This window comes from Lytechinus pictus, chromosome 17 (genome assembly GCF_037042905.1).
Source record: "Lytechinus pictus isolate F3 Inbred chromosome 17, Lp3.0, whole genome shotgun sequence".
Lineage (NCBI taxonomy): Eukaryota > Metazoa > Echinodermata > Echinoidea > Temnopleuroida > Toxopneustidae > Lytechinus > Lytechinus pictus.
In genome coordinates, this window is record NC_087261.1 from 30,125,898 (window position 1) to 30,152,275 (window position 26,378).

Genomic DNA, 26,378 nt, shown 5'->3' on the forward strand with positions numbered 1-26,378 from the left:
AGACACCGAAGTGACATCAGTGCACATCAGTTGCTCATCAGTGACGTTTCCTTGTTTCTTTCTTGTATCAGTTTTACTCCACTGAGTTAGAGAATGTACCTGACTTCAGTGGATTCAAAGAATGGCTTCATACCTTTGAGCTTCTTAGAGGAAAGAACACCGGCGATGATGACAGTGAGAGCAGGGTAGTCGGAAAGTTCAAGGTATGATCAAATCGTCGGCATTCATCCGAACTGTCGTATCAGTCAGTTTTGGTCAAAAAATCGATTGTGATATTTTTGCAGAATATGAAAGTAGAAGCCTGATTCTGTTCATAATTAGATTTCTAGGCAGCAGTTTATTTTAGTTTCGGAGGCAGTGGCGTACCGTGGGTCACGGCATTGGGGGGGCACCAGCAAAAATTTTGAGTCACTTAGAGAGCGCGCGAAGCGCGCTCAGTTGCCAGGTATACAGACATATAATAGAGACATTTTAAGGACAGTGCTATTAAACGGATATGTATCTCACTGATCACATAATGCGAGCACGAAGCGCGAGCTGAATTTTTTTGAAATTCAGACCTAAAAAGGGACATTGTAAACAATTTTTAGTAATCATAATACATACCTGTCTCTCTAAACATATAATGCGAGCGCAAAGCGCGAGCTGAAATTTTTGCATATATTGTCCCCAAACAAGGACATTTAAAGGACTATATTTTGGGAATCCAATAAGAGTATACATATCTCACCATAGTCATCTAATGCGAGTGCCAAGCGCTTGCTGATTTTGTTTAAATAATATACATCTAAACACATGAAGCACTTTTTGTAGTCATTTTAATCATGATTATCATACGCATCTCACTAGTCAAATATTGCGAGCGCGAAGCGCGAGCTGAAAATTTAGGAAATTTAGACCTGAAGAGGGGCATTCTAAGGCCTGCTTGTAGGAGTTCACGAAGGCCATGCTTATTTTACTAACCAAATGATGCGAGCGCGAGGTGCAAGCAGAAATTTTTTGATATTCAGATCAGAAAAAGTGACATTTTAAGGTCTGATTTTAGGAATTCATGAAGAACAGACATATCTCACCAATCCACGAATGCAAACGTAAGCACGGACAGGAAATAGTTTATATTAAGACCTTAAAATGGGGCAATCACTTTAAGTAGTCATGAAAAAGAAGCATATGTCACTACATAAAACAATAATAATTTGAAGTGCGAGGAAATATATTTTGTGTATATTGACTTGAAAACGGGAGGTTTTAGTACAACAGGATTATATATCTTGTTAAACAGACAATGCGAGCACCAGGAACAATGAAGACATAGCCTAGGCCCTGCGCAAATTAGGCCTATGTTTCATAAATTTATGATTTTTTAATGTAATGTAACATAACATAATTATAATATAATATAACATAATTAGCAATAATTTCTTCTTTTCCCAGTACGTTTCTCTCCCTTTCTCCCTCTTTTTCTCTTTTTCCCCGTTTTTTTTTTTTTTTTTTTTTTTTTTTTTAGCCAGCCGATTGGGGGGGCACGTGCCCCCCCATGCCCCCCCCCCCCCCCCCGTAGTTACGCCACTGTTCGGAGGTATGTGGGGATTTTCACGGAGAGGCCATACAAATTGTTGATAAAATGCGCAAATCCCATAGGAAACGTGTACTCTAGCAAAGCAAACAACAGCTACGAATTGATTATTATTGAGTGATGATTTGTTTTGTATATCCACAGGGAGCATTGGCTTTGTACAAATGGCCTCTTCCTCCTGAGATTGAGGCAAACCCTACCAAGATGTTTGGTAAGCTGGATCCCAAGCTCGGTTACTTTCAGGGGCTACCTAAGAGCGATCCAATGGGTGTCCTAGTCCGGGTCTATATCATCAAGGCTATTGATCTGCATCCTACTGATGTCAATGGAAAGGTATGATACTGAAGTTAGATTTGTATCCATTTGAATTGTGAAATACATGTTATAATACATGTTATAACATGTGAAATACATATTATAATGTTATGTAATGTTATGTGAAATACATGTTATAATATAATGTTATGTAGCATTATACACAACTTATGAGATATATATTTTTTTTCTGCTCAAAACTTCTATATCTTCTATATTTTGTTATGATTGTTTTTTTTTTAATTGTTGTTTATATTGTGATTCGTCTTCTCTGTAATTTACATATGTTGCCCTGCATGTAATTTCCTTTTTATTATGTATTCACCTATGTTCCTTTGTTTGATTTTGAATATTGAATAAAGTGATGAAGAAAAAAAAATTCTTTGAAAAGAATTTGAATTGGGTCCCTCTAAGCAGTTTCTGTACAATTTTGTTGAATGGGCCTGAGTCATGACATTTATATACAGTTTATACATATAAACCCAAACAAATGAAACACAGATTTTAATCATCCTGTTTCTGGGCTGAATAGATACCCATATATATTTCCATTCTAACACCAATTGAAAGAGAGAGAGAGAGAGTTTGATTGGTTTGGTGGTGATTTTTTTACCTGATTGCTAAGAAAGCATGAATGCTTGTAAGCAAGCAACCAGAGGACCGACGGCTTAAGGTCCCCTCCGAAGGACCTGGTACTGAGGATTAATGCCTTACCAAAGGGCACTAGCGCACCAAGTGGGAATCGAACCCGGGTCACCGGAATACGAGTCCCCCGCTCTACCGACTGAGCTATCGCGCCTCCTTAGAGTGATTAAGATTGCAGTTGTGTCAAGTAAATATCAATCAAAAGGTTGTCAAATAATCACTTTTCTGTGACTTTTCTGTTAACCCTTCACCAGCTTTGTTCATGATCTAATTGTCAACTTTTATTTATTATTTATTATTCCAGGCTGATCCCTACGTCCAACTTCTCTTAGGGAAACACAAGACCAATGACAAAGAGAACTATATCTCCAAGAATCTTAATCCAACATTTGGCAAGTAAGTAGAGCATTACTGAACTGAGATGAAACAAAGAAATTGTGACTTTCCACCTTTAAACAACATGAGGAGTATTCAAAATGAGAACAACATGAGAACTCAACGTTCTCGCTACCACGCGTCACGGTTGGCGGGCGCCGCCAACCCTGAAAATTTTCAGGGCAAATCCGCCAACCGTGAACTTCCCCGACAACCGTGGCCGACAACTGTAAAGCAGGCCTAACTGTTAGATCTACACAAAAACTGAATAATATTTAAAAAATAATCTGCTTTTCAGATCCTAAAATAAACTTGTCGATTATTTCGTCCACGATTTCTTCCCGGGATTTCTTTGACTCACTCACTACTACTAGTGCGCTATATACGATACGACCTCGACTCGAGGCCCAATCTCTTTTGTGGGAAGCGCGAAGATGTTTACTTCGCATTTGCGTATCGCATTGCTCACATTATTTACGTCTTTAAAATGGTAGTAAATACGCTCAAAAACAAGTGAGGGGAGAGGGGTATCGTGGGTTACTGGCTTGGGCAATGTAATTTAGATTATTACGAATTTCAGTTGATATTGTCACTTATTATGTCAAAAATAGAGTGTGTCAAAATTACTATCAAAATTCGATCGAAATATAGTTTTATCTCGTCCCAGGCCCCAGCCTTTATAGCTACATCTACATGAATTCATTGAATGCATTTCTGATGACACTGCCGTAGAGCGAATTGAGAAAACTATTCAAAGATCACATTAATAATGACAAAGCCAATGGAATGGATTGGTATACTGTCCAACTCATTTACTTACATCAAAATGATTTATTCACATTTAAATTCCGATTTTACGCCGTTATTTCCAAAGTCTTGATCTCTACATCGATCTTTTGAAACTGTTGATTAATTTCGCGACGGCTTGTCTACCAAGTTCTGTGCCACTGCACTTGCGCTCGCAACACACGGTCACATTCATAATACAAATCGCACATGGCATCAAAATCCTTGATCCGGGGATCCGATAGTCTTCCAAAATTAGATGGGATCCAAAACTAATTTAATTTTATTTTTTTCATATATTCATTCAATCTGTTATAATTTTCATAATTAATACTATTTATTAATATTATTCACATTTTTTATCATTACGACTCATTTTTGAATGTGAGTTATACGTACAGTGTATTTTAATTTGTATTGTTCTTTATTACTCTTTGCCTGCCAATTAAATAATGAGCGCACCTGTCACGGGCCTGAGAAATGTTTTTAGTCATCACAGTGAATGCTTTATGAATTTGTTGTACAATTGCTTAACTACGATTTAAAATAAAATATCATTTGAAATTAATTTGTGTAAAGGGAAAATAGAGAATAATGGGGGGTGGCCGTGGGCAATGTAGATGAAAATGATGGGATGTTTGTGACTTTGTGGGGAGGGATTGTTCGTAGCGAATGAAATTGATATTCATTTATGGATGTGTCTACTGTGATTGTGGCTTCATAATCTTTATGGCGATTGGAAAATCCACCTTGGGTCGGGAGGGGTACGTGATTCAATAGATTTCGATAGAAGTACACATTCAACAAAGTGGAATTGGCAATTCATTCACAAATATTCGTTTCAAGTACGAATTATTGAAGTTGATATGTGTGAACGTTTTAGAGGATATCGGATATGTATATCGTTTTTTCGCGCCCACAATGAGTTGCTAGTATAATTTGAATATCGTTGGATGAATTTTTCAAGTTCACTTATGTCTTTATGTTTTATATCGGAATTGTGCTTTTAATATATGAGTTATATCTTGACAACGTCGTTAGCCTAATTATACTGCGAGTGGATGATATTTATGAAATGAGTTGGAATGTGAACAAGACGCCCCAAAGCCGATGGCACGTGATCTAATTAGTATTCACTTTCTGGGTTGAGCCAATCATTGTGCTTGAAAACGGGTTTCCCCGAATTCCCGCCCTTGGAATGTGTCCCACATGTGTGACCTGTTAACCTGTTGTTTGAGTGCGAATCAGCTGATTTCGTGACCTCAAAAACTCTTCATGGTGTTTACGCTGGATGGGGGCTATAAAATTAAGAAGATCTTTCTCTTTTATTCATTTTTAATAAACTGTTCGTGATTTTCAAACTACACCTATAGTGATATTGTGATGCAATTTATTGAATCACGTACCTCGATCATCACACTCATGGTGGAAGAAAATATTTTTTTAATTCACCAAAAGATACATGTAAAGAAAGATTATTCGGCCGTCATCATCGGTAGACGTATAGACACGTCTATAAAAATGTATTCGCTTCGAATATTGACTTCTTCACCAATCCCACACACACGATCTCAACATCCCCTTGTCATTGTCCACGCCACGACCCCTCCCCTATCGCTGTCTCCCTTCGACCATCCTACAACCCCACCCCTCTCCTCTCCTTCACACACGCTGTATTTGTTGGCCTACATATAATGTATTATGTAAAAATAGAAATCTTATTTCCTGTCAATTAACCTATACTTTCAAAACATTTTAAATCGCAGTTAAGAACAACAAATTTGTAATATTAGAGTATTATGAATGACTAAAAATATTTCTCACGCTCGTGATGAAGCACAGCACATTCATTATTTTATAGGTGAGTAACGAACAATACAAATGAACACAGCAATAATTGACAGTGATAAAAGAATCTCGATTGGAAATTATTAGTATAAACATCATCAACAGAAGTCTTATGAGAGTTATAGTTTCAGTGAGTTTCGAATAAACCAAACAAAAAACCATGCAAATTATATAAGTGGGGGACCCCGTCTCATGAATACCGATGCCCATTATTTGGAAGCCTCGGAAGAAAACTTCCGAGGCTTCCAAATAATACCTCGGTCACATTTGCTCTACAGCGAGTCGAAAACAGCCGTTTTATTAATTTTTATTCAAACCACCTATATTCAGCTGGTACAAAAAAATGTTAAAACGGCTGTTTTCGACTCGCCGTACGGCTGCCGTAGACATGTGACCGAGGTATAAAGTCGGAACAATCTTTGGATTTCGTAAGGGCGTGACGCAGCGCAAGCTCAAAGGGCTACGCATGCGGTCCGTAGATGAAGTCGGGCATTGTCGTCATAAGAAACAACACGCATTCACAAAATCAATCGCACTTTCTAAGGATGTAGCGATATCGATCTGAACATTGGAAAGTATGGAGTTAATTTATCGATGTAAATAATCTATAACTGTAAGTATACAATGAGATTAACTTCAATTTTTAAGTTGCCTTTCTGCTTCAATTGCAATTCGCGCAAGCGTTACGGCTGTGTGGCCGGAGAAGCATTAAATAGACATAAAATGTGGTGCATTTAGCAGCAATCTAAGCTCGTCGATATTGATATTTTCGATAGCTACCGCGCTTTGCGCGGGAGGGGGGACACCCTCCCCCCGTGCATGCTTCGCACGCACCGAGGCCGCTGCGCGGCTTGCGTCGCTTCGCGCCGCCAAGCGTCAGAGTAAACCTGGCGAGAACGTTGGGCACACTTAGCTTTCGCTTGGATAGATGGATGTCTCTCGGCAACCAATTTGCCACAAACAGGTGAACCTGTCCAAGAAAGCAAGAGAGCATTTATTCTGATTGGCTGAACAAAGGTGATCCCACTTCAATGCCGCTTGGTGTGTGAATAGTGCCTGGTGCAAAGTGATTACAAAATATGTGCATGTTAATAACCTCATTTACATATTTCTTCTGATTGGCTCATAAGAACAAAGGTGAACTTCAATCCCTTTCCATATAGTTCGATTTCAATGCCGCTTGGCATGTGGGTAGTGCCGGGTACAAGTGTTTCTCATGCAAAGTGATGATGGAATGACCTCATTTGCATATTTCTTCTGATTAGTTCGTAAGGAAAAAGGTGAACTTCAACCCCTTTCTGTTTCAAATTCCAGAGACTATTGCATTGGTTCACAAATTGTTGTATAATTATATATGTGGCCTTGGGCTAGCTGACTAGTCCTTGTCCTTGGTCTTAGTCTTGAATGTGTGTAGTCCTAATCCTAGAGGCCCTGGCCTTCGTGTTTAGACCTTGTGTAGTGTTGTTGAAGTATAAACATAAGAGCCAATGTAGACAGCAGATATAAAGAAATTCAGTCTTGGCTCTCTGAGTCCTGTTTAATATCGGATTCAGTATTCCACATTTAGGTGTGGCTTCAATCAAGCACGATGGTGACCTAAATATCTTAACTGTTCATGCACAACATTACTTTCAATACATTATAGTTGCATCAATGATTGTATACACAATGCTTGCAAAACTGAATCTGACAAACACTGAAAGATGAGATGTCAATATTTTCCATTCCTACTTGTCTTATTTATCCTTGAGCCTTGTCTTCAATTTCTTGCTTTCCATTGATTTCCTTCATCATTATTTCATTGCACCTGAACACTCTGCAGAGTGGAGTAACGTATTATAGATCATATATTATTTATCATGCTTACAATTTTTTTTTCTCAAGGTGTTATGAGTTTGAGGCTACCTTTCCCATGGAATCCAAGCTGGCTGTTCAGATCTATGACTGGGATCTGATTGGATCTGATGATCTCATCGGTGAAACTACCATTGATCTTGAGAATCGATACTACAGCAAGCATCGAGCAACTTGCGGTATATCAAAAGAATTTGCTCTGTAAGTATTCATTGAAAACACATCCATCTTAGTTCATATCGTGGAATTACATACATGTTCAGGAAAGAATTACTGGATCTTGTATGGCATAAGTTAACATTTACTCATTACAATCTGCCATATAAAACTTCATTTAGGAACAGATTGTTGTTGAGCTGGCAAAACAGTGCATCTCAAAATACAACAAATTTTTTGACATATGAGGAATAGTGATGGCATATTTTAGCTAACCTTATTTTGCCTAAAGAGAGTTATTGTATTAGAAAGAGTAGACTGTTCTAAAAAATGATATGAGGTTGCCACAACTGCCATATTAATAAAATACAACTTTGTAATTGTTGTCGTCTTTATCATCGTCTTAATCATCTCCATCATCATGTATTGTTTTTATTTATTCAGGTATGGATACAACAATTGGCGTGATCCCCAGAAGCCACATCAAATCTTAACCAGATTGTGTAGAGAGCATAAGATTGAACTGCGTTTCTCTCCAGGTCGAGCTGAAGTGGGAGATAAGATCTACTACGGAGATCAGTTCATCGATGATGAAGGGGGTAGGTCATGAAAACTTTCATAACTCAGTCTAAAGAAAACTTGACATTGCTTTGGCATTATTTCAAACAATCTTACTTGGTTCATTGGTTAGTCGATACAGTCAAATCTGCTTCAGTGTCGAATTGTCTAAAAAGACAACAAGTTCTGTTTCCCTTCAGAACTTTCTTTGTAAAAATGTGTAATAAAAATAAAGACGACTTACCTGTTCTACCTTTGACAGTCTTTATACAGGTTTGATTTTGGAATTTTACCATTGTTTACATTAATTTGTGACTATTTATTTACTTTTTGATGATTTATAGGAAACAGTAAGCCGACTGATGACCTGACTTCACTTGAAGCCCTCCTCCACTGGGATGAGATCCCTGAGGTCGGTTGTAAGCTGGTCCCAGAACATGTAGAGACAAGATCACTCTATCATCCAGACAAACCAGGAATTGAACAGGTGAGTATGATGACAATGGTGATGATGATGATGATGATGATGATGATGATGATGATGATGATGGTGGTGGTGGTGGTGGTGGTGGTGGTGGTGGTGGTGGTGGTGGTGGTGGTGGTGGTGGTGGTGGTGGTGGTGGTGGTGACGACGACGATGATGATGAATGGTGATGATGATGATGATGATGTGATGATGGTAATGAGATCCCTGAGGTTGGGTGTAAGCTGGTATCAGAACATAAGAGACAAGGTCGCTCTATCCCCCAGATAAACCAGGAATTGAACAGGTGAGTATGATGATAATGGTGATGATGATGATGATGGTAATGATGACGATGATGATCATGATCATGATGACAATGACGACGGCGATGAATGGTGATGATGATAATGATGATGGCGACGACGATGAATGGTGATGGTGATGATGATGCTGATGATGATGATGATGATTATGGTGATGATGTTAATGAGATCCCTGAGGTTGGGTGTAAGCTGGTATCAGAACATAAGAGACAAGGTCACTCTATCCCCCAGATAAACCAGGTATTGAACAGGTGAGTATGATGATAGAGGTGGTCGTGGTAGTGGTGATGATAATGGTGGTGGTGATGATGATTATGATTACGATAATGATATTGATATTGATGCCAATGAAAATGATGATTAAGATCTTGATGATTACGATGATGATGATGGTGATAATGATGATGATTATGATCATGATGACATGATAATGATTACAGTGATGAAGATAATGTCGGTGGTGACGATGACGGTGATGATGACAATAAAGAGGACGATGATGATGACAATAAAACTGAGGAGGATGGTGATAAGGATGTTAAGGATAAGGCTGATGTTCGTGATGATAAAATCACCATTAGTCAATATGGACTGTAATACTCTTTCATAGTGATTGTGACAATAGAGAAAACGATGGCTTACACTTCTTAGATCAGCGGTCATCACTTCCTGTACTAGTAATTTGCTTATATTTCACTTAGGTTGATGATGTCAGTAGAATTGATTTTCATCATAACTTTTCGGTTCCTTTCCCATCCAGGGCAAAGTCGAGATGTGGGTTGATATGTTCCCCATGGACATGCCTCTACCGGGCGCTCCAGTCGACATCTCACCTCGTAAACCCAAACGCTATGAGCTACGGGTCATCATCTGGAACACTGATGATGTCGTCCTGGAGGATGACTCTCTCTTGACAGGCGAAAAGATGAGCGACATCTATGTCAAAGGGTAAGCTGAAGGCAATAATGGGTTAATTTGTGTATTGAATGGTAGTTTTGGTGTTTGGATTGGCCTAAAAAAATATTGCTCATTTCCAGTTATCTGTGGATAAAGCTCATGCTGAGTGTCTTCTGCTTAACGAAGACTGGGAAAAAATTATTGTTATCTATGTAAAAGAGGGAGTTGATGAGAATGCTATATCGGAAAACAGCATTAAGAAGGGACATACTGAAGCTTTTCGACATGCACTCATTTGGCACGACAGAATCATGCCAATCCGGGAACCAAAAATCTTGCAAGTGTCATTGCAGCATTAGAAGAGGTATATAACTGATATTTGCATAATTTGTTTTTCAAAATTGCTTTGATAAAGACATATTTCTTATTGATTTCTTTATATTGATTAATTACAGATGGTTACTTGGGCCAAGCACCGACAACCAATCCACAGACGTCCACTACCGCTCCTTGACCGGTGAGGGTAACTTCAACTGGAGATTTATCTTCCAGTTTGATTACCTAGCCGCTGAAGAGAAGATGGTTATCAAGAAGAAAGAATCAGCATTCTCCATCGACGAGACGGAGTACAAGGTCCCGCCCAGATTGACGCTTCAAGTTTGGGACGCCGATCATTTCTCAGCTGATGATTTTCTTGGTATGATATTAAACAGTGACAGAATTTCATTTTGAAAAGGCCCCAATGGCGGGGGCTTGCCTTAGGGGCCCCAAAAGTTCCTCGACCAAGGTAAAAGAAGAGAGAGAGAAAGAATAGGGAAAAAGGGTGAAATGTGATATTAAATATTTTATTATGTCAAATTTTATCGCTGATGCAGAACCTCATTTTAAAAAGTTCAAATATTTGCTTGGTTGCTTTGCTCTCTTGCTACTTTTTAGAATTTTTTTCAGATACGCCATGTTTCACCTTCTCAACCCTTTTATTTGTAACATTTCACCACTGACATGGGTCATATAGTTTTTATTTAAAGTCTGTGACCATTTCTTGCCAATTTTACAATGTTGTTGTGAAATTGATGTTTCTAGTCTTTGTGCTTTACAGTTGTATGCCACTGTGGCGAATATGATTGTGAATTTAACCCTGCAGCCAAGAATAAGAAGGATAACATTTAAAAGTTGCAAGTTTCATGGCAAAATCATCAAAGTCCTGGCAATTTCATTAATTTGGCACCACATTGTGACAATATGAAATTCCATGAATGTACCTCAGAGCCACCACATGCTACATCCTCTTAACCAGTCGCCCAATAACCTTTCCACCGAAGTTTCTTACATGCCTACTTCATAACCTGCTATTTACTGATCATGAAATCAATCCAGAACACAGAATACCATATATGTTGCCAGTGCAGTAGTAAATTAGGAGACTTTTAGGTACAACAAGGCAAGAAGAGTAAAGGAATAGATTGGTCTGGTTATTGGCTTATAACAACATGAACATTATATGGGTTGGGTGGTCGGGAAATGCATAAAATGAATTATCAGGTGACTGTATAAGGTCTGAAGAAGTTCTTGTAATTTACAGGCATTCTTGCGATCAAATGCATATGAAAGCACCTTCTCTTGATCAACAAATCATTTGTATATGTATCAAAGATAATGACCAGTGCATTCCATTACCTGTCTTATATTCCAGGGCCACATCCTATAACAAGTAATGACTGATTAAATGTCAATATGAATGATGGAATACCAAGAAGCAAGACTTGTCATTGGCAGCTTTCCTTGATATTTTTTATCTCACTGTATCATCAATCTCTAAATCGGCGTGTTTCTCCAGAGAATCGTTAAAAATGGTTTATCTTTTCCGGCATCGAAAAACCGTATTGCCCTTAATCCAACCTGTTTCTACAGAGGGAATAATCTGAATAACTCACATTCCGCGTCGCAAGTAAACGGATTAACATGGCAATAACCACCTCCCAGAGGTGGTTATTAGTCACTGTATTTTGCACAATGGGGTTTATCAATAAACCGCATTGCGTCTGTTTCTACAGCAAAGTGTTCCGGAATTCTGGATACTTACGCGGGTAATACCGTTAACGATTCTCTGTAGAAACACCCTGTTTGTTATTCTGTGATTCATCCTAACACTGGTTCTTATCTCTTTCTGTAAAGGATCTGTGTCTCTGGATCTGAACCGGTTCCCCCGCGGTGCCAAGACAGCCAAGAAGTGTTCCATTGAGTCACATCGAGCCATGAGTATGATGTCAATCTTCAAGCTTAAGAGAACCAAGGGATGGTGGCCTTTCATTGCCAAGTCTGATAAGGAAGGAGAAGAATTGACGGTAAGGATATTTTGATAAAATTTTCATCATCTCCACTTAACAATGGGCTGTAGTGTGGCAATTCTTTGCACTTTTTTCACCTGTGCTCTTGTCATGTATTCAACAGTTGATAAACCTGTTTTACTGCTCTTCCCAGTCTAGGATATTTGGAGTAAAATTTCAAAAGCTGATCAATCAAAAATTACTATTTGTTTGGTTTCGTAACCAACCCTCCTCTGCCAAAAGTTTATTCAGCAGTTCACTCTTTTCACACGTACTTTGCACCAATGCACACGGTGCCGTGCGAACTTCACATTTTACGCTTAAACAAACAATCCATCGTTTCCCTCCCTGAAAATAATTCAGCACAGAGGAGTTCATGGCCCTGCACACAAAGAGTTAATAAAGCTTTTTTTTATTAAATATATCTTAAAACCAAACATGCTGCTGACTCAAACATTTATTCTTTAGGGGCTACATTGAACACCCCCATAGGTGAACCACAAATATACTATGGTTTAAATTATCATTACGCCTTACGGCCCCCATTCCACAGAACGGAGACCGTTGAAAGACCACTGAAAGACTTAAAATTGATGAGGTCTTACAGCGGTCTTCAAGATCACTGAAATTTGTCATCTCTGTGGAATGGCTCAGAAAGACCCCTCAAAGAACTCTGAAAGACTGATGGATATTTCTTGTCTTACTGGTCTTAGACTAGTCCTATAGAGATCTTTCAATGGTCTTTCAGAGATCTTTTATGCAACAAGTGATCTTTCAGAATTCTTTCCATGGACTTTGCCTGGTCTTTCAATGGTCTTTCAATGATCTCTCATGAGTCTTACAGTGATCTCTGCAAAAATCTTGAGAGACTGCCGAAAGATCATTGAAAGACTATGAAGACCTTTGAAAGTTCATCGAAAGACTGCTGAAAGACCGCTGAAAGACCACTGAAAGACCATTTTCTTGTAAGACCGTTGTAAGACTGTTTTGAACCGTTTCAAAAAGTTTTGGAGCCCATGAAGACCACGAAGACTGCTGAAAGATATTGGTCAGGACTCGTGTAAGACCTCAAAGACCATTGTAGGTTCATTGAGAGACCTCTGTAAGATCGTCCAAAATTCATGGTCTTTGAAAGGTCTTTCAGTGGTCTTGCTCTCTGTGGAATGGCCCCTTAATATAGGCATATAAAATGTTTTGCTTCCCTTCGTCCAGGGTAAAGTCGAGGCTGAGATGGCGCTGTTGACTGAAGAGGAAGCAGAGAAGAGTCCTGCTGGAAAGGCTCGTGAGGAACCGGACCCACTCCCAAAACCAAAGTATGTGCAATTTTCATTCATTTATATCCATGTTCAATTTTAATCTATTATTAATCTGTATATTAGATGAACATCCACTGAAGTCCTTTCAGTTTGCTTATTATTACAAATAACCCTTATTCTTGGGCCCATTTCATAGAGATTCACAACTGTTGCAACTTTGTCATTATGGCAACTACCATGGCAGCCTTGATTTTTGATTGGCTGCTGAGCCCTGTTACCATGGTAGTTGCCATAATGGCAAAGTTACAACAGTTGTAACTCTTTATGAAACTGCATGGGCCCCTGAACTTCTACTCTCAATATTTTGATGAATGGGCAATTTCATGAAGTATGTACATGTACATCTGACGCCCTTTATGTGGGACCTTCCTCAAACAATTTGTCATTGTCCACTAGTTCATGTGAAAAGAAGTAAAAATCTCAGAATATCACGATTTCAGCAGTTCATGCTGTGTAATAAAAATTGAGAAGAATGGGGTCGGACAAACACAATGGATGAGTATTTCACGGAATCGCCTACATGTAAATTCACTAGTTTGTTCTATCAATGGTGAAGAAAGATAACATTTCTGTTTGCAGAAGGAACTAATGTTTCTACTGTATATTGGAATACATTTGTCTCCTCACTATTGAAATAGGAAACAATGGTTGAAAGCAATTGTCTGTGGTTCTCCTTAATCTTGAACATCAAAATCGTTGATGAATATCAGAAACTTAATCATTATATGTTTTAAAAAGAGAGGGGGAATAAAAAAGGAGAGAGTAAGAGAGAGACTAGGGATATTTCACGAAATATGTCTGCCCTGACTAAATTGTCAGCTCTGACAAATTTCAATGAAATCCATGGTTTTGAATGGCCGAGAACCACGAGTGTTTGACTGTTACTATGGTAACTGTCAGAGGATGACAACTTGTCAGTGCTGACAAACTTCGTGAACAGGTATCTCGGTCTTGCAAAATAAAGAGATGAGAATGAATTTTGTGAGGTTTTTAAGAATGAAGTGATATAAGAGATATTTGTTTTGGTGATGAAAGGCAAGATTGGACATCGGTGAGCACCCAGGATGGACAGAGAACTAGAGAAACAGTTATCAAGACTCTACCAGCCAGGATATCCAGTCTCCCTCTCTTCATAACATTGAGTAACATTATTGTGAATGTACATGCAGCTGAGCACATTGATTGGGACAATATTAAGCATTTGGAAGGCAAACTGTGAAGTTTACTGAATTTACTATAAATGGCTTCCATCTATATTACTAGGTCAAAGGCTTGTACAGACATGTTATGACAAAGCTTAGTGATTGGGCTGAACAACACTTTATGTAATATATACAATTGCCTGGCTTCCAAAGGCTGTCAATGAAAAAAAGTGAATGGTCTTAATATCTTCAATTTTTTATTTAAAAAATGACTGAGCTTTGATGCCCCTTATGTGAACAAGTCTTATATGTGGCAGCGGTAGGACTGTCAGCCCAATGTCAATGTACCTTTGAAAGGTTCATGTTGGTACAAAGCTATTAGATGATTAGACAGTTAAAATCTTGTTCCAAATTGCACAAGATGGAGGTATACACTACAGGTAGTCAGGAATTCGGCCGTGCTTAAAAATTTACCTGTTTTCCTTAAAGTATCCTTAAAGTATTTATGCATTTGTTATGTTTCAACTTTGATAGAGTAAAATATAAATGTTTTTGTTTTATGTGGTTTATTGTCTGTGTTTTATTGTATCACTTGATGTTCTTTCTGTCTTTGTATTTCTTTATCATAACCTTTTGACATCATTGCATATAATTTCCATAATTCTAACTAACAGCAAAGAAATATATATCTCCTTCATACATTTTATCAGATTTGCTGGTATTTCTTATAAAAGAAATTCATTTTCATCATCAAAATCCTTTCTTGTTGTCTTTAAGTTTCTTCATCATAATCATTTGACATTGATGCTTACTAGCAGTAAAAAATCTCTCTCAGGCATTTTTTTATATTTGCTGCAAATATTAATCTGATTGTATTTTCTAAGAAAGATGCTGCTAAGAATTTGATTTAAAAGATCTATTATACTTATCAGTATGTATTCATTCATTTCTATTGTGCACCAATCTTCACATTTTGTTTCTTTATTACACATTCGCTCATGTTCTTAGATGAATGTTTCATGATAACCGACTAACTCATTGATATTTTCCTTTTTACCCTTTTTCTTGTGTGCCCTGCAATTTTCATTTTTCTGTCCCTATTTCTTATTAACACATTACTACTAATTCTATGTCTGTTTGTACACCTACTACTTCTATGTCTACTACTTCTACATTGACTACTTCTACATCTACACTTCTACATCTACTACTTCTACATCTACTACTTCTACATCTACTACTTCTACATCAACTAATTCTACATCTACTACTTCTACATCTACTACATCTACTACTTATGCATCTACTACTTCTACATCTACTTCTTCTACATCTGCTACTTCTACATCTACTACTTCTACATCTACTACTTCTACATCTACACTTCTACTTTTACTACTTCGACATCTACTACTTCTACATCTACTACTTCGACATCTACTACTTCTACATCTACTACTTCTACATCCACCATTGCTACATCTACTACTTCTACATCTGCTACTTCTACATCTACTACTTCTACATCTACTACTTCTACATCTACTACATCTACTACTTCTACATCTACTCCTTCTGTGTCTACTACTTCTACATCAACTACTTCTACATCTACTACTTCTACATCTACTACTTTTACATCTACTACTTCTACATCTACTACTAAATTTACTACTTCTTCATCTACTACTTCTACATCTACTACTTCTACATCTGCTACATCTACATCTGCTACTTCTACATCTACTACTTCTACATCTGCTACTTCTACATCTACTACTTCTACATCTACTACATCTACTACTTCTACATCTACTACTTCTACATCTACTACTCCTACATCTACTACTACATCTACTACGTCTACTACTTCTACATCTGCTACTTCTACATCTACTACTTCTACATCTACTACTTCTACATCTACTACTTCTACATCTACTACTTCTACATCAACTACTTCTACATCTACTACTTCTACATCTACTACTTTTACATCTACTACTTCTACATCTACTACTAAATTTACTACTTCATCTACTACTTCTACATCTACTACTTCATCTACTACTTCTACATCTACTACTTCTACATCTACTACATCTACATCTGCTACTTCTACATCTACTACTTCTACATCTGCTACTTCTACATCAACTACTTCTACATCTACTACTTTTACATCTACTACTTCTACATCTACTACTAAATTTACTACTTCTTCATCTACTACTTCTACATCTACTACTTCTACATCTACTACATCTACATCTGCTACTTCTACATCTACTACTTCTACATCTGCTACTTCTACATCAACTACTTCTACATCTACTACTTCTACATCTGCTACTTCTACATCAACTACTTCTACATCTACTACTTTTACATCTACTACTTCTATATCTACTACTAAATTTACTACTTCTTCATCTACTACTTCTACATCTACTACTTCTACATCTACTACATCTACATCTGCTACTTCTACATCTACTACTTCTACATCTGCTACTTCTACATCTACTACTTCTACATCTACTACATCTACTACTTCTACATCTACTACTTCTACATATACTACTCCTACATCTACTACTACATCTACTACGTCTACTACTTCTATATCTACTTCTACATGTAATATTTATCTCTTCTGGCTATGTGTCTTCTCTTGCATTGATATTTCATTCATTTTTTTTTCATTGTACCAAAATTCTGTTTAATTTCACATGGCTCTTATGGTTATCTTGCATGCCTTCTGCTTGCCTCACGGCTAAACCTCCTTATTCTGAATTCAATCTTCATCAACTTGTATGACTTCTGCATGCCACACCCCTAAACCTCTTCATCTCGCACCGCCCCCCCCCCCCCCCCATACTACTAACAGTCGTCCGGATACATCATTCCGATGGTTCTTGAATCCCTTCCTAACCCTGAGATACATCATCTGGAGAAGATTCAAATGGTACATCATCAACGGAATCATCCTCCTCCTCATCATCATCCTCATTGTCCTCTTCGTCTACAACATGCCAGGCTACACGGCCAAGAAGATCATCGGCGCCTAGATTTTTATTATGGCGTGGCGATTTCTTAATATTTTTAGTTACAGCCAAAGTTACAAAAGGACCTCTGCCTGGGGCTGCTCTAAAAAAAATCAAGATTTTGAAGGGAGTACAGAACACCCACCCCTCTCTTCCCCCGTCACCATCCATGCTTCCATTTCATCTATAATTTGCCTTGCTTGATACATTTCGTTTTTGTGATATAATCCACTTAGACACCTTGTTAAAAGTCAGAGTTAAATCCCACAAACAACTTTTCACTATCACTTGTCACATTTTATTATAGAAAAAGTAATGGGGAATGCAGAAAAAGCTGCAACAAAAAATTCTAAGTGCCCTCATAGTGGATTTTCTGCTAAAGGATGAAGTGCAGACTTTTGACAAGTTGTCTTACTTTGTACATTGTACCTCTCCGATACTAATTCTAACTTCTGTAGTTGTCATTTTCACTTTAATCACGTATATCATGTAAAACATGTGTCATGTATGTCCCTTGTATATTATTGTTGATTCCATTTGTCTTTTATCCCAAGGTTCAATAATCCTTTCATTTAGTTTTGCAATTCATCTTCATATACTTAACACTGCAATTGGTATCTTAAAATATTTATTCTACTTTGAATTCCTTGATCCTTTTGTATATGTTTTGAAGTGATTATTTGTTATTCTGTTAAATTTGAGTTCTGTATAAGTATTTCAAATATTCTCTAATGTTCTTATAAGATTCCATAACATTGTCTTTATCCACACTTGGGCATTATAATGAAATGTGTACATCTGATGTCCTGTGGTATACCTTCCTAAAATTATTTTTCCGTGTTTTCTAGTTATGGAATTTAGGTGATTGGTGGTGATGTTTTTTACCTGATTGCTAAGAAAGCATGAATGCTTGTAAGCAAGCAACCAGAGGACCGACGGCTTAAGGTCCCCTCTGAATTTAAAAGTTGGAATGCTCACAAATTAGGTTCAGACCTACAATGAATACATCAAATAATTCCATGAGTTTGCCTAGTGTAACTTGTTTTCTATTAGTTATTGTCATCTATTTCCTTTTCTGCTTGTTTGAATTATTCCATTAGAATGTTTCAATAAGTTGAGTGCAATTATGTGAAGCCTTCATGCATTAAATGTTGCTGTGTTTGGCAAGACATCGTAATGTTTTCATAATGCCAGATGTAACCTTTGTTTATAAATATAAGTAACATTAAGATAAATCAGTAGGCCAGTGAGCTCTTGTGTGCAGAAGTCAAGTATTAAGATCAGAGTGATGATGTGGGATCTACATTATGTGAATACAGTGGGCTGAATTACTTATTTGATCTTCTTTTTTTTTATTGCGTTTACTTGTTGGAAGTTATATGTTCCTACCACTTCAAGAGCTTTTGTATTGATTACACATATGAAAATAAAACAAACTGCTTGTAGTTACTGATATTAAATAGTAAGAATTCATTATATTGTGAAATAATTGCCAACGTAGTCATAGTGCAATATGTAGTATCGTCTTGCCTGTAAACCAACTTGTATTACTTATACATTTGTGGACTTGCAACTCAGTATTTTTTTGGTAATAATTATATTACCATCTTATTACTTCAGCATTACTTATACCTAAATTCTCGACAAACAATAGCAATATTTTATATCCAATTTATTGTATATTTGTATCCTTGCTAATCAGGAAGAACTGTCAACATTGTCAATGTAATTCAAAGAAACATTTATTTTCTTCCATTTCACAAATTTCTACATTTTTGTAAATATAAATTCATACCAAAATCAGTTTATCATGAAGAATAATGATGTAACAAAGTAAATATTGAATTGATATCCTTATTTATTCAGTATATTTAGGTCTGTTGAAATATATATTATAGTGAGAATGAGGAGTATACTACTTTATTAAAGAGATATTGTTTGATGAGATTTATATATATAATGATATATATTTAATGAAATGTTTCTTCTTAAAATTATATGAAATCACTCAACTCTATTAGATAATATTGTATTATATGTTTATAAGATATATTTATTCCATTATGTTTATTATAGAATTTTTGTTGTTATGAAATGGCAACTAAATCATTTTGTATTAATTTGAGTCATATTAACTCTAGCCTTTTTCTGAATGAGACATAAACACTACATACAAGAGAAATGGATTGGGTATGCAACAAAATTTGGCCAAAGTATTTTCTACTTATCGTAATTGCTTAATAATATGTAAAATGTATTCATATAATTTCTCGGGAGAGGTTTACAGTACACCATGTGTTAAGTCCTGGAGGGACTGAGATAAGAAGACTCCTGATACTACTCCATTTGCTGACTCAAGCCAGTCTTCTCTCAAGCCTGATACTCAAGCCTGTCTACTTCTCAGCTTTCCACTTTTTCTGGTTTACAGTCCTTTTGAGAACTACACTCATTTTGAAAAGAATACTCTACTTTAAATCTCCACTTTCTCGCCTCTCCATTTTTATCAACTTCCAGGACTTTACACTTGACCTGTAAACCTCTTCTGGGATTACTCATACCACGAAGCAAACCTTCAAACATCATCTGATATTCATATTTGAAGAGAATGTTGGGGGGTAATAAAAAAATGTTTCTTTGATTCAATGACCGTTTTTTACAACCGGTTAAAAGCACATTAAATAAATGATAACAATGTGTACTATAATGCACCATCAATCTTTTTGGTCATACAGGGGTCAGAAATTAATGGGATTATATGAATCACAAAGAAAGGAGTATGGAGTATTGTTGCATACATTTGTGCTTATTGGGTTATCTGAAAGTGTACATTCTTTCCTTAATGATATTCAAATCATGAACCCACATGAAACATTGTATATAAAATAGTATAAATTGTTGTTGTTTGACTATCTTCCAATTACTATTTAAGTGCCTTCTGTCTGCAGAGTTTATGTAATTTGATATTCAATATCTGATATCATTGCATTGGTGCAAGAATGCCCTTAGTTCATGCATTCATTAATTGCATAAGGACATTAGTAGATGTGATGAGCAAAGAATGTGCTAAGGTGATATTGGAACCAAGGTGATTCTTGTATGTTGTAAACAAGTCCATGTTTCCTTTAATGTCATTTCCTAGATTAAAGTTAATGTCTGTGACTAAACTACTTGTTTGTAAATGTGTTATCATTCACTTATTCAACAATTAATCTTGAGTTCTGAGTGGAATTTCACTTTCAAATCTATATAGTGTCTGATTTTTAATTAAACTTTCTCCAAATTTAATTGAATTTCTATTTTTAGTTGTGATTTTCTCTGATTTTCTTTTTGCACCTGAAGATAACTTAAAAATTAAGGAGTTATATTTGTGAGCTTTGCTGTTTTAACTATGAAATGTGGATTTTGAATGAAATTCAAATTTGAGTATGTGTGTTTGTGTATGTTATTGTCTTATTGTTGTTGTTTTATGGTGGTTTTGAATATACATGTAGATCCTAAATATGATCACCCAGAACTGATACTTTGTGTTCATTAAATATACATTATTTGAATGAATAATTTAGATTGGAATATTGTTACTCTTACTTTTTTTACTTCGAACGCTCATGAAGATTTTTTTTTGCATCCTTATTTTTGTATGGTTATGCTCTTGAAAGTAAGTTTAGCATTCATTTACTTTCTATTTGAAGATATGTCTAACTTTTTATCTCCATTTTTTTCTCTCCTGAAATTCCCCTATTCCCTATCTATTTTCTGATATTAATCAAATCCTCCACTGCTTGTTGGTATTTGGTATTGTGCGGATATATTTCTACGGTTTGTTGGTATTTGGTATTGCGCGGATGTATTTCTACTGTTTTTGGTATTTGGTATTGTGCGGATATATTTATACTGTTTGTTGGTATTTGGTACTGTGCGGATATATTTATTGGTTGATCGACTTTTCTTTTTGCCAATGATTTTGTTTGTTTTTTCTTGCTTTTTCTCCCATTTCATTCTTGTTGTTTGTGATATGACAATCAATGCTATAATGTTATTTGCTTATATGAAATTAAACCCAATATCATGCCATTGTTTCTTTTATATTCACGTTGGTCAATTCTGTTAACCAATATTGTTCACCCATATTCACCCCCCTCCCCCTCTCCTTTGTCTGGGATGTGCTGGTTATTTTATCTTCTTATTTCCATAACTGTTCTGCCGATTTTTTGTCTCATCCTTTTCTCTTTTTCAAATTCATATTCTTCACTTTACTATGGACCATCCGTATTCACCTGTTTTGCTGACTTTCCTACTGTGGACTTTTTCATGAATCATGGTATCATTGCTATGCTATTTTTGCCCCTTGTTACACCACCCCTTCCTATCAATTTATTTCATTTGTTATGGGTGGTATTTTGGGCCATCCCCTCCCCTGTCCATTGTTGCATTGTGGCTCACCGTGCCTGTTGGCCAATTTCCCCCCTACCTGGAATCATTTTATCCTGCCGTTTACTCTGTATCACATATTTTGTTTTTTGTTTCCCCACTTCCCTTATGATTTGATTTCCATAACTGTGATCCCCCCCTTCTTATTTTGGACATTTGTACCTCTCTTTACTCCTATAATACTTAATTCCAATCCTTAGTCGTCCTGATACATCGTTCATTTGGTTCATGAGTCCTTGGCGAGCCATCAAGTTCATGATCTGTAACCGCCTCAAGTGGCTCTGCATCAAACTCCTCGTCATATCCCTTCTCCTTCTTCTCGTTGGTCTCTTTATATACGCCTCACCGGGATATATGGTCAAAAAGATTCTTGGAGCTTAGTGGGCCATTATTGCCCTCTTCAGTTGCCAATTTAATGATCAATGTCATCAAGTCAAGTCTTGAGTTGCTATTCATCAAATATCTTATCACCGTCGTCTACTTCTTACAAGTCTCTCCATTATTGCAAGGATACATCATTTTGGAGCATAGCCGGCTATTGTAGCTTTCTTTTGTTGCCAATTAGATAATCATGAGGATCGATGTTTATTCCTCTGAAATTATCTCTATAGTTTTTAATATGCATTGATAATTTATGTTCAAAACAAATTTTTGCATGGGTGTATTATTATCATGTTGTTCATGTGCTTTGGATCTTTGATGGTATCTCTGCAAGGCATAAAATCTTGCTCTTTCTGATTAATTTTCACCATTCCTAGTTTCCTAGATTCATATTTTTTTCTGATGGGGCATTACTATATACTAAGCAGTATCATTTGTCTACTATGTTATCAATGTATCTACATGGTGCTATGTGGAAGTCCTCAAACATTTTTCAAGTAAATTACTGTGCTAATACCTCGGTCACATTTGCTCTACAGTGAGTTGAATACAGCCGTTTTATTCATTTTTATTCAATCCACCTATCTGGTACAAAAAATGTTAAAACGGCTGTTTTCGACTTGCCGTACGGCCGCCATAGAGCAAATGTGACCGAGGTATAAGTATACAGGGGAGCGTTTCATCAATATTTTCATCTGACAAGTTGTCAGATCTGACATCTTTCCATGATTTTGATTGGCTGAGAGGCACTGTTCCTATGGTAACTGTCGGATAAAATGGGACTTGTCGGATAAAACGTCCGACAAGTCCTTTCATGAAATGCCCCCCTGGTCTGATATTAACTTTGATACTTGAACTTGTAAGTTATCCATTCCATTGTTAAGGGACAACTTCATTATCATCATGTTGAAAGTGCGCTTTGGTGTGTACTGGACCGGTTGGCTCTATTGAGCTTGCCTATATTCACATGGAATTAAGTGAAGCATAACGTTAATTACAGTTGTACTTGTATACACTTCTCAAATGAGTTTGGAAAATCTGAGCTTAACCAATCAATATTGCACATGATCATGTCATTATAACCAGTTTTGTGTAAAATGTTGTGTAACAGCTCAATGGAATGCCCCCTATCCTGGTGCTAATTCATTTACATTAATATCAAAACAATGTTTGGTTGTTTCCTAGGATTGTAATAACATTGCCATAGGATTGTATTTCTTTTAAACTTAATGATTCTGTATGCTGGTAGATGAAATTATAAGAATGTTTGGATTTAATATCTGAATAATCTAGGTTCCGGGGGTAAAAATGAAAAGTGACTTGATGAAATTCATTCTATACAATGGCTGAGATTGTGTAAGAAAATAGAACATCATTCAATTCAATTCAATTCAATTTCAATTTTATTTCAATCATAAAATCATAAAATATATACAAAGTAACATGCAACAATCGAGATTTAATCTAATGAATGAAATTGGAGACTAATATGAAAGTTTAAAAAACTTGTGAGTCATAGTCCCCCAAAACAGGGAAAAGCAACACATGTTACGATATAATACAAACACACACACACCATCACACACACACACACACACCATGACACGCATGATACATAGGTACTTAAAATAGAGTTACAAGGAATAGGAAGAGACGAGCTGTCTCTTCAATAAGACCTTAAAAGATGACAATGTAGTGCATGACATAAAATTATTAGGTAAATTGTTCCAAATACGGGGACCGTTGTGTCTAAAAGAGTTGAGTAAGGACTGAGACGAAACCTCATATTTCATCAAACATCTTATTTATTTTGCAGAGAAAATTATTAATAGGATTGAAGTTATATTCCTAAATATTGTATTTGCAAACTTACATTGAATAGGATTTTTCACAGGTTTTTATATACTTTATTGCATACATGAATTTTGATTTCATGATAACTGTCTTATTGAAAATGCACACTTTGCAACAAAGAGCCTAACGTCAAACCTAACCATATCATAATCGTTCCTTTTTTTTCTGAACCAAAATCTGTATCCAATTTTATGAAGAAGCCATATATGTTACACTCTAATTTCAAGGATTTAAAATCCAGATTGGCAGTGCATACTGACCAGTCGAATATTGGAATTATTTTAATCTTAAGGATTAACTTTTACATCTTAAAGGAATTAAATTAAAATTGTATAACTTTATATTTAAATTCACAAGGTTTAGATTTAAATATGACATTGAGCAGGGACCCGTATCACAAAGGTTAGCAATGATCGTGGAACATTATTTTGCGATTGATTGCATTGACTACAGTGTACAATTAATTGTGAAAATCAGCATACAATCAATCGCTAATCTTTGTGTTACGGGACCCTGGTCACTTTTCACAGCCAATCTGGATTTCTTTTAAATCCTCGAAATTTAGAGAGTAAGTCACCTGAAATATCAGAGTAAGATATTTTTTGCATTATTCAAATCGCTGCCAGAATGCAGGACTTACTAGTAATCGATGGTGACTTTTTTCCTAATTGCACTGATTTTTCATGGTTTTTGCACCACTAACTAATCTCTATGCACCCCTCTCCTAATCCTTCCCACACCCCTCACTCTAGCCGGCCCGATACCTCCTTTATCTGGTTCCTGAACCCATGGAAATCACTCCGTTATGTCGTCTGTCAGCGACTCAAGTGGACCCTCCTCAAATTGGCACTCATCTCACTCCTTGTCATCTTCATCGGTCTCTTCATCTATGCCTCCCCAGGCTACACAGTTAAGAAGATACTTGGAGCATAGCACACTGATTTTGAAGTACATGTGATAGCATGGTGCCAATTTGAGATTTGTGTAAAAAAAAAAAAAGGAAGTGTAATAAAGGGGGATAGTGCCAATAGCTTTTTAATATAAAATCCTTATTTCAATTTATTTTCTTTCGAAGAAATGACAAGGTATAGGTTTCATTGATATTCTTTAAGATGAAATCATAAAGTAGACCTGTGTATGATCAAACAGGAATTGAAAGAATATATTAGAATTTTTTTTCAATTCAATTCAATTCTTTTATTTCATTTCCATTCAAAACATAATACAAAGTAATATAAAGTAATACAAATCAAGTACAATTTTACAGAAGGGCATTCTTACTTCGTAAAAAAAAACAGAAAAACAGTATAATATAGAGCATTTTGGAAATGAGGGAGATCCACTAAAAAGCAAAGCTTGTAAAGTGTGGATCCCCCTTGGAAATGAAGAAAGTATAGTAGACTTATTCTTATATGCGTACATATATGTATTACAGGAAAGAAAAAAATTATTACAGACTGATGTCTTTTACTTTTACTTATAAAGTGATAAAGGGCATTAACATAAAAAAAATTAATATGTCATTCATCGAGGCTCAAGCTATTATATATGATTTTATGAATTGATTTACAATAATACTTAAAATTTATGATAAAGTGCAATGAATTAGAACAAAATAGTGAATAACTTGATTAATGTAGTACTGTATTGGCTTATCATAGAAATGCTCATAGAAGTATTTTATACAAACCATTAATGGAAATGTTATAATTATACAAATGAAAAAATATGAAAATAAGGATATAAAAATGATATACATGCACTTTTTTTCAAAAGATATCCTCAAAATTGAAGTTATGAGGAACCAGAAACCTTTCTAGATTCTACCAAACCCCAGGAATATATTCACATGATACCCCCCCCCCCCCTCATTCCTAGCACCCACTGCACTGTTTGAAAGTTGTTGTGTATACTAATGTCAGTTTGTAGCCAAAAACCCATTGTTATGGTATCTCTAAAAACCTGAAATGGGCTGAATTCTCAAACTTTCTAGGCTGAATAGGACTGTGTACTTTGGTTTGTCTAACGTCCAAGTTTGGATTTGTGCTTGACTTGTTCCAATACACATTTGTTTATTTGTAGTT

The 26,378-nt window shown here is 36.2% G+C and overlaps 1 protein-coding gene across 8 annotated transcripts in view; it reads left to right on the plus strand.

Annotated features, from left to right (window-relative positions):
- LOC135157275 (otoferlin-like) overlaps positions 1 to 26,015 on the plus strand; it is a 105,366-nt gene extending 79,351 nt beyond the window's left edge. For 7 of the 8 annotated variants that reach the window (XM_064112325.1, XM_064112327.1, XM_064112329.1 and 4 more), the window contains 11 exons: positions 72 to 203; positions 1,721 to 1,909; positions 2,841 to 2,932; positions 7,430 to 7,600; positions 8,000 to 8,154; positions 8,458 to 8,600; positions 9,663 to 9,850; positions 10,255 to 10,496; positions 11,975 to 12,144; positions 13,339 to 13,439; positions 22,260 to 26,015. In XM_064112325.1, coding sequence (XP_063968395.1) covers positions 72 to 203; positions 1,721 to 1,909; positions 2,841 to 2,932; positions 7,430 to 7,600; positions 8,000 to 8,154; positions 8,458 to 8,600; positions 9,663 to 9,850; positions 10,255 to 10,496; positions 11,975 to 12,144; positions 13,339 to 13,439; positions 22,260 to 22,440 — 1,764 coding nt within the window. In that variant the 3' untranslated portion in view covers positions 22,441 to 26,015. Of the gene's footprint in view, positions 1 to 71; positions 204 to 1,720; positions 1,910 to 2,840; positions 2,933 to 7,429; positions 7,601 to 7,999; positions 8,155 to 8,457; positions 8,601 to 9,662; positions 9,851 to 10,254; positions 10,497 to 11,974; positions 12,145 to 13,338; positions 13,440 to 17,474; positions 17,707 to 22,259 lie in introns of those variants that run through there. The other variant, XM_064112326.1, reaches the window with a different exon arrangement.
- The last annotated feature ends 363 nt before the right edge of the window (positions 26,016 to 26,378 follow it).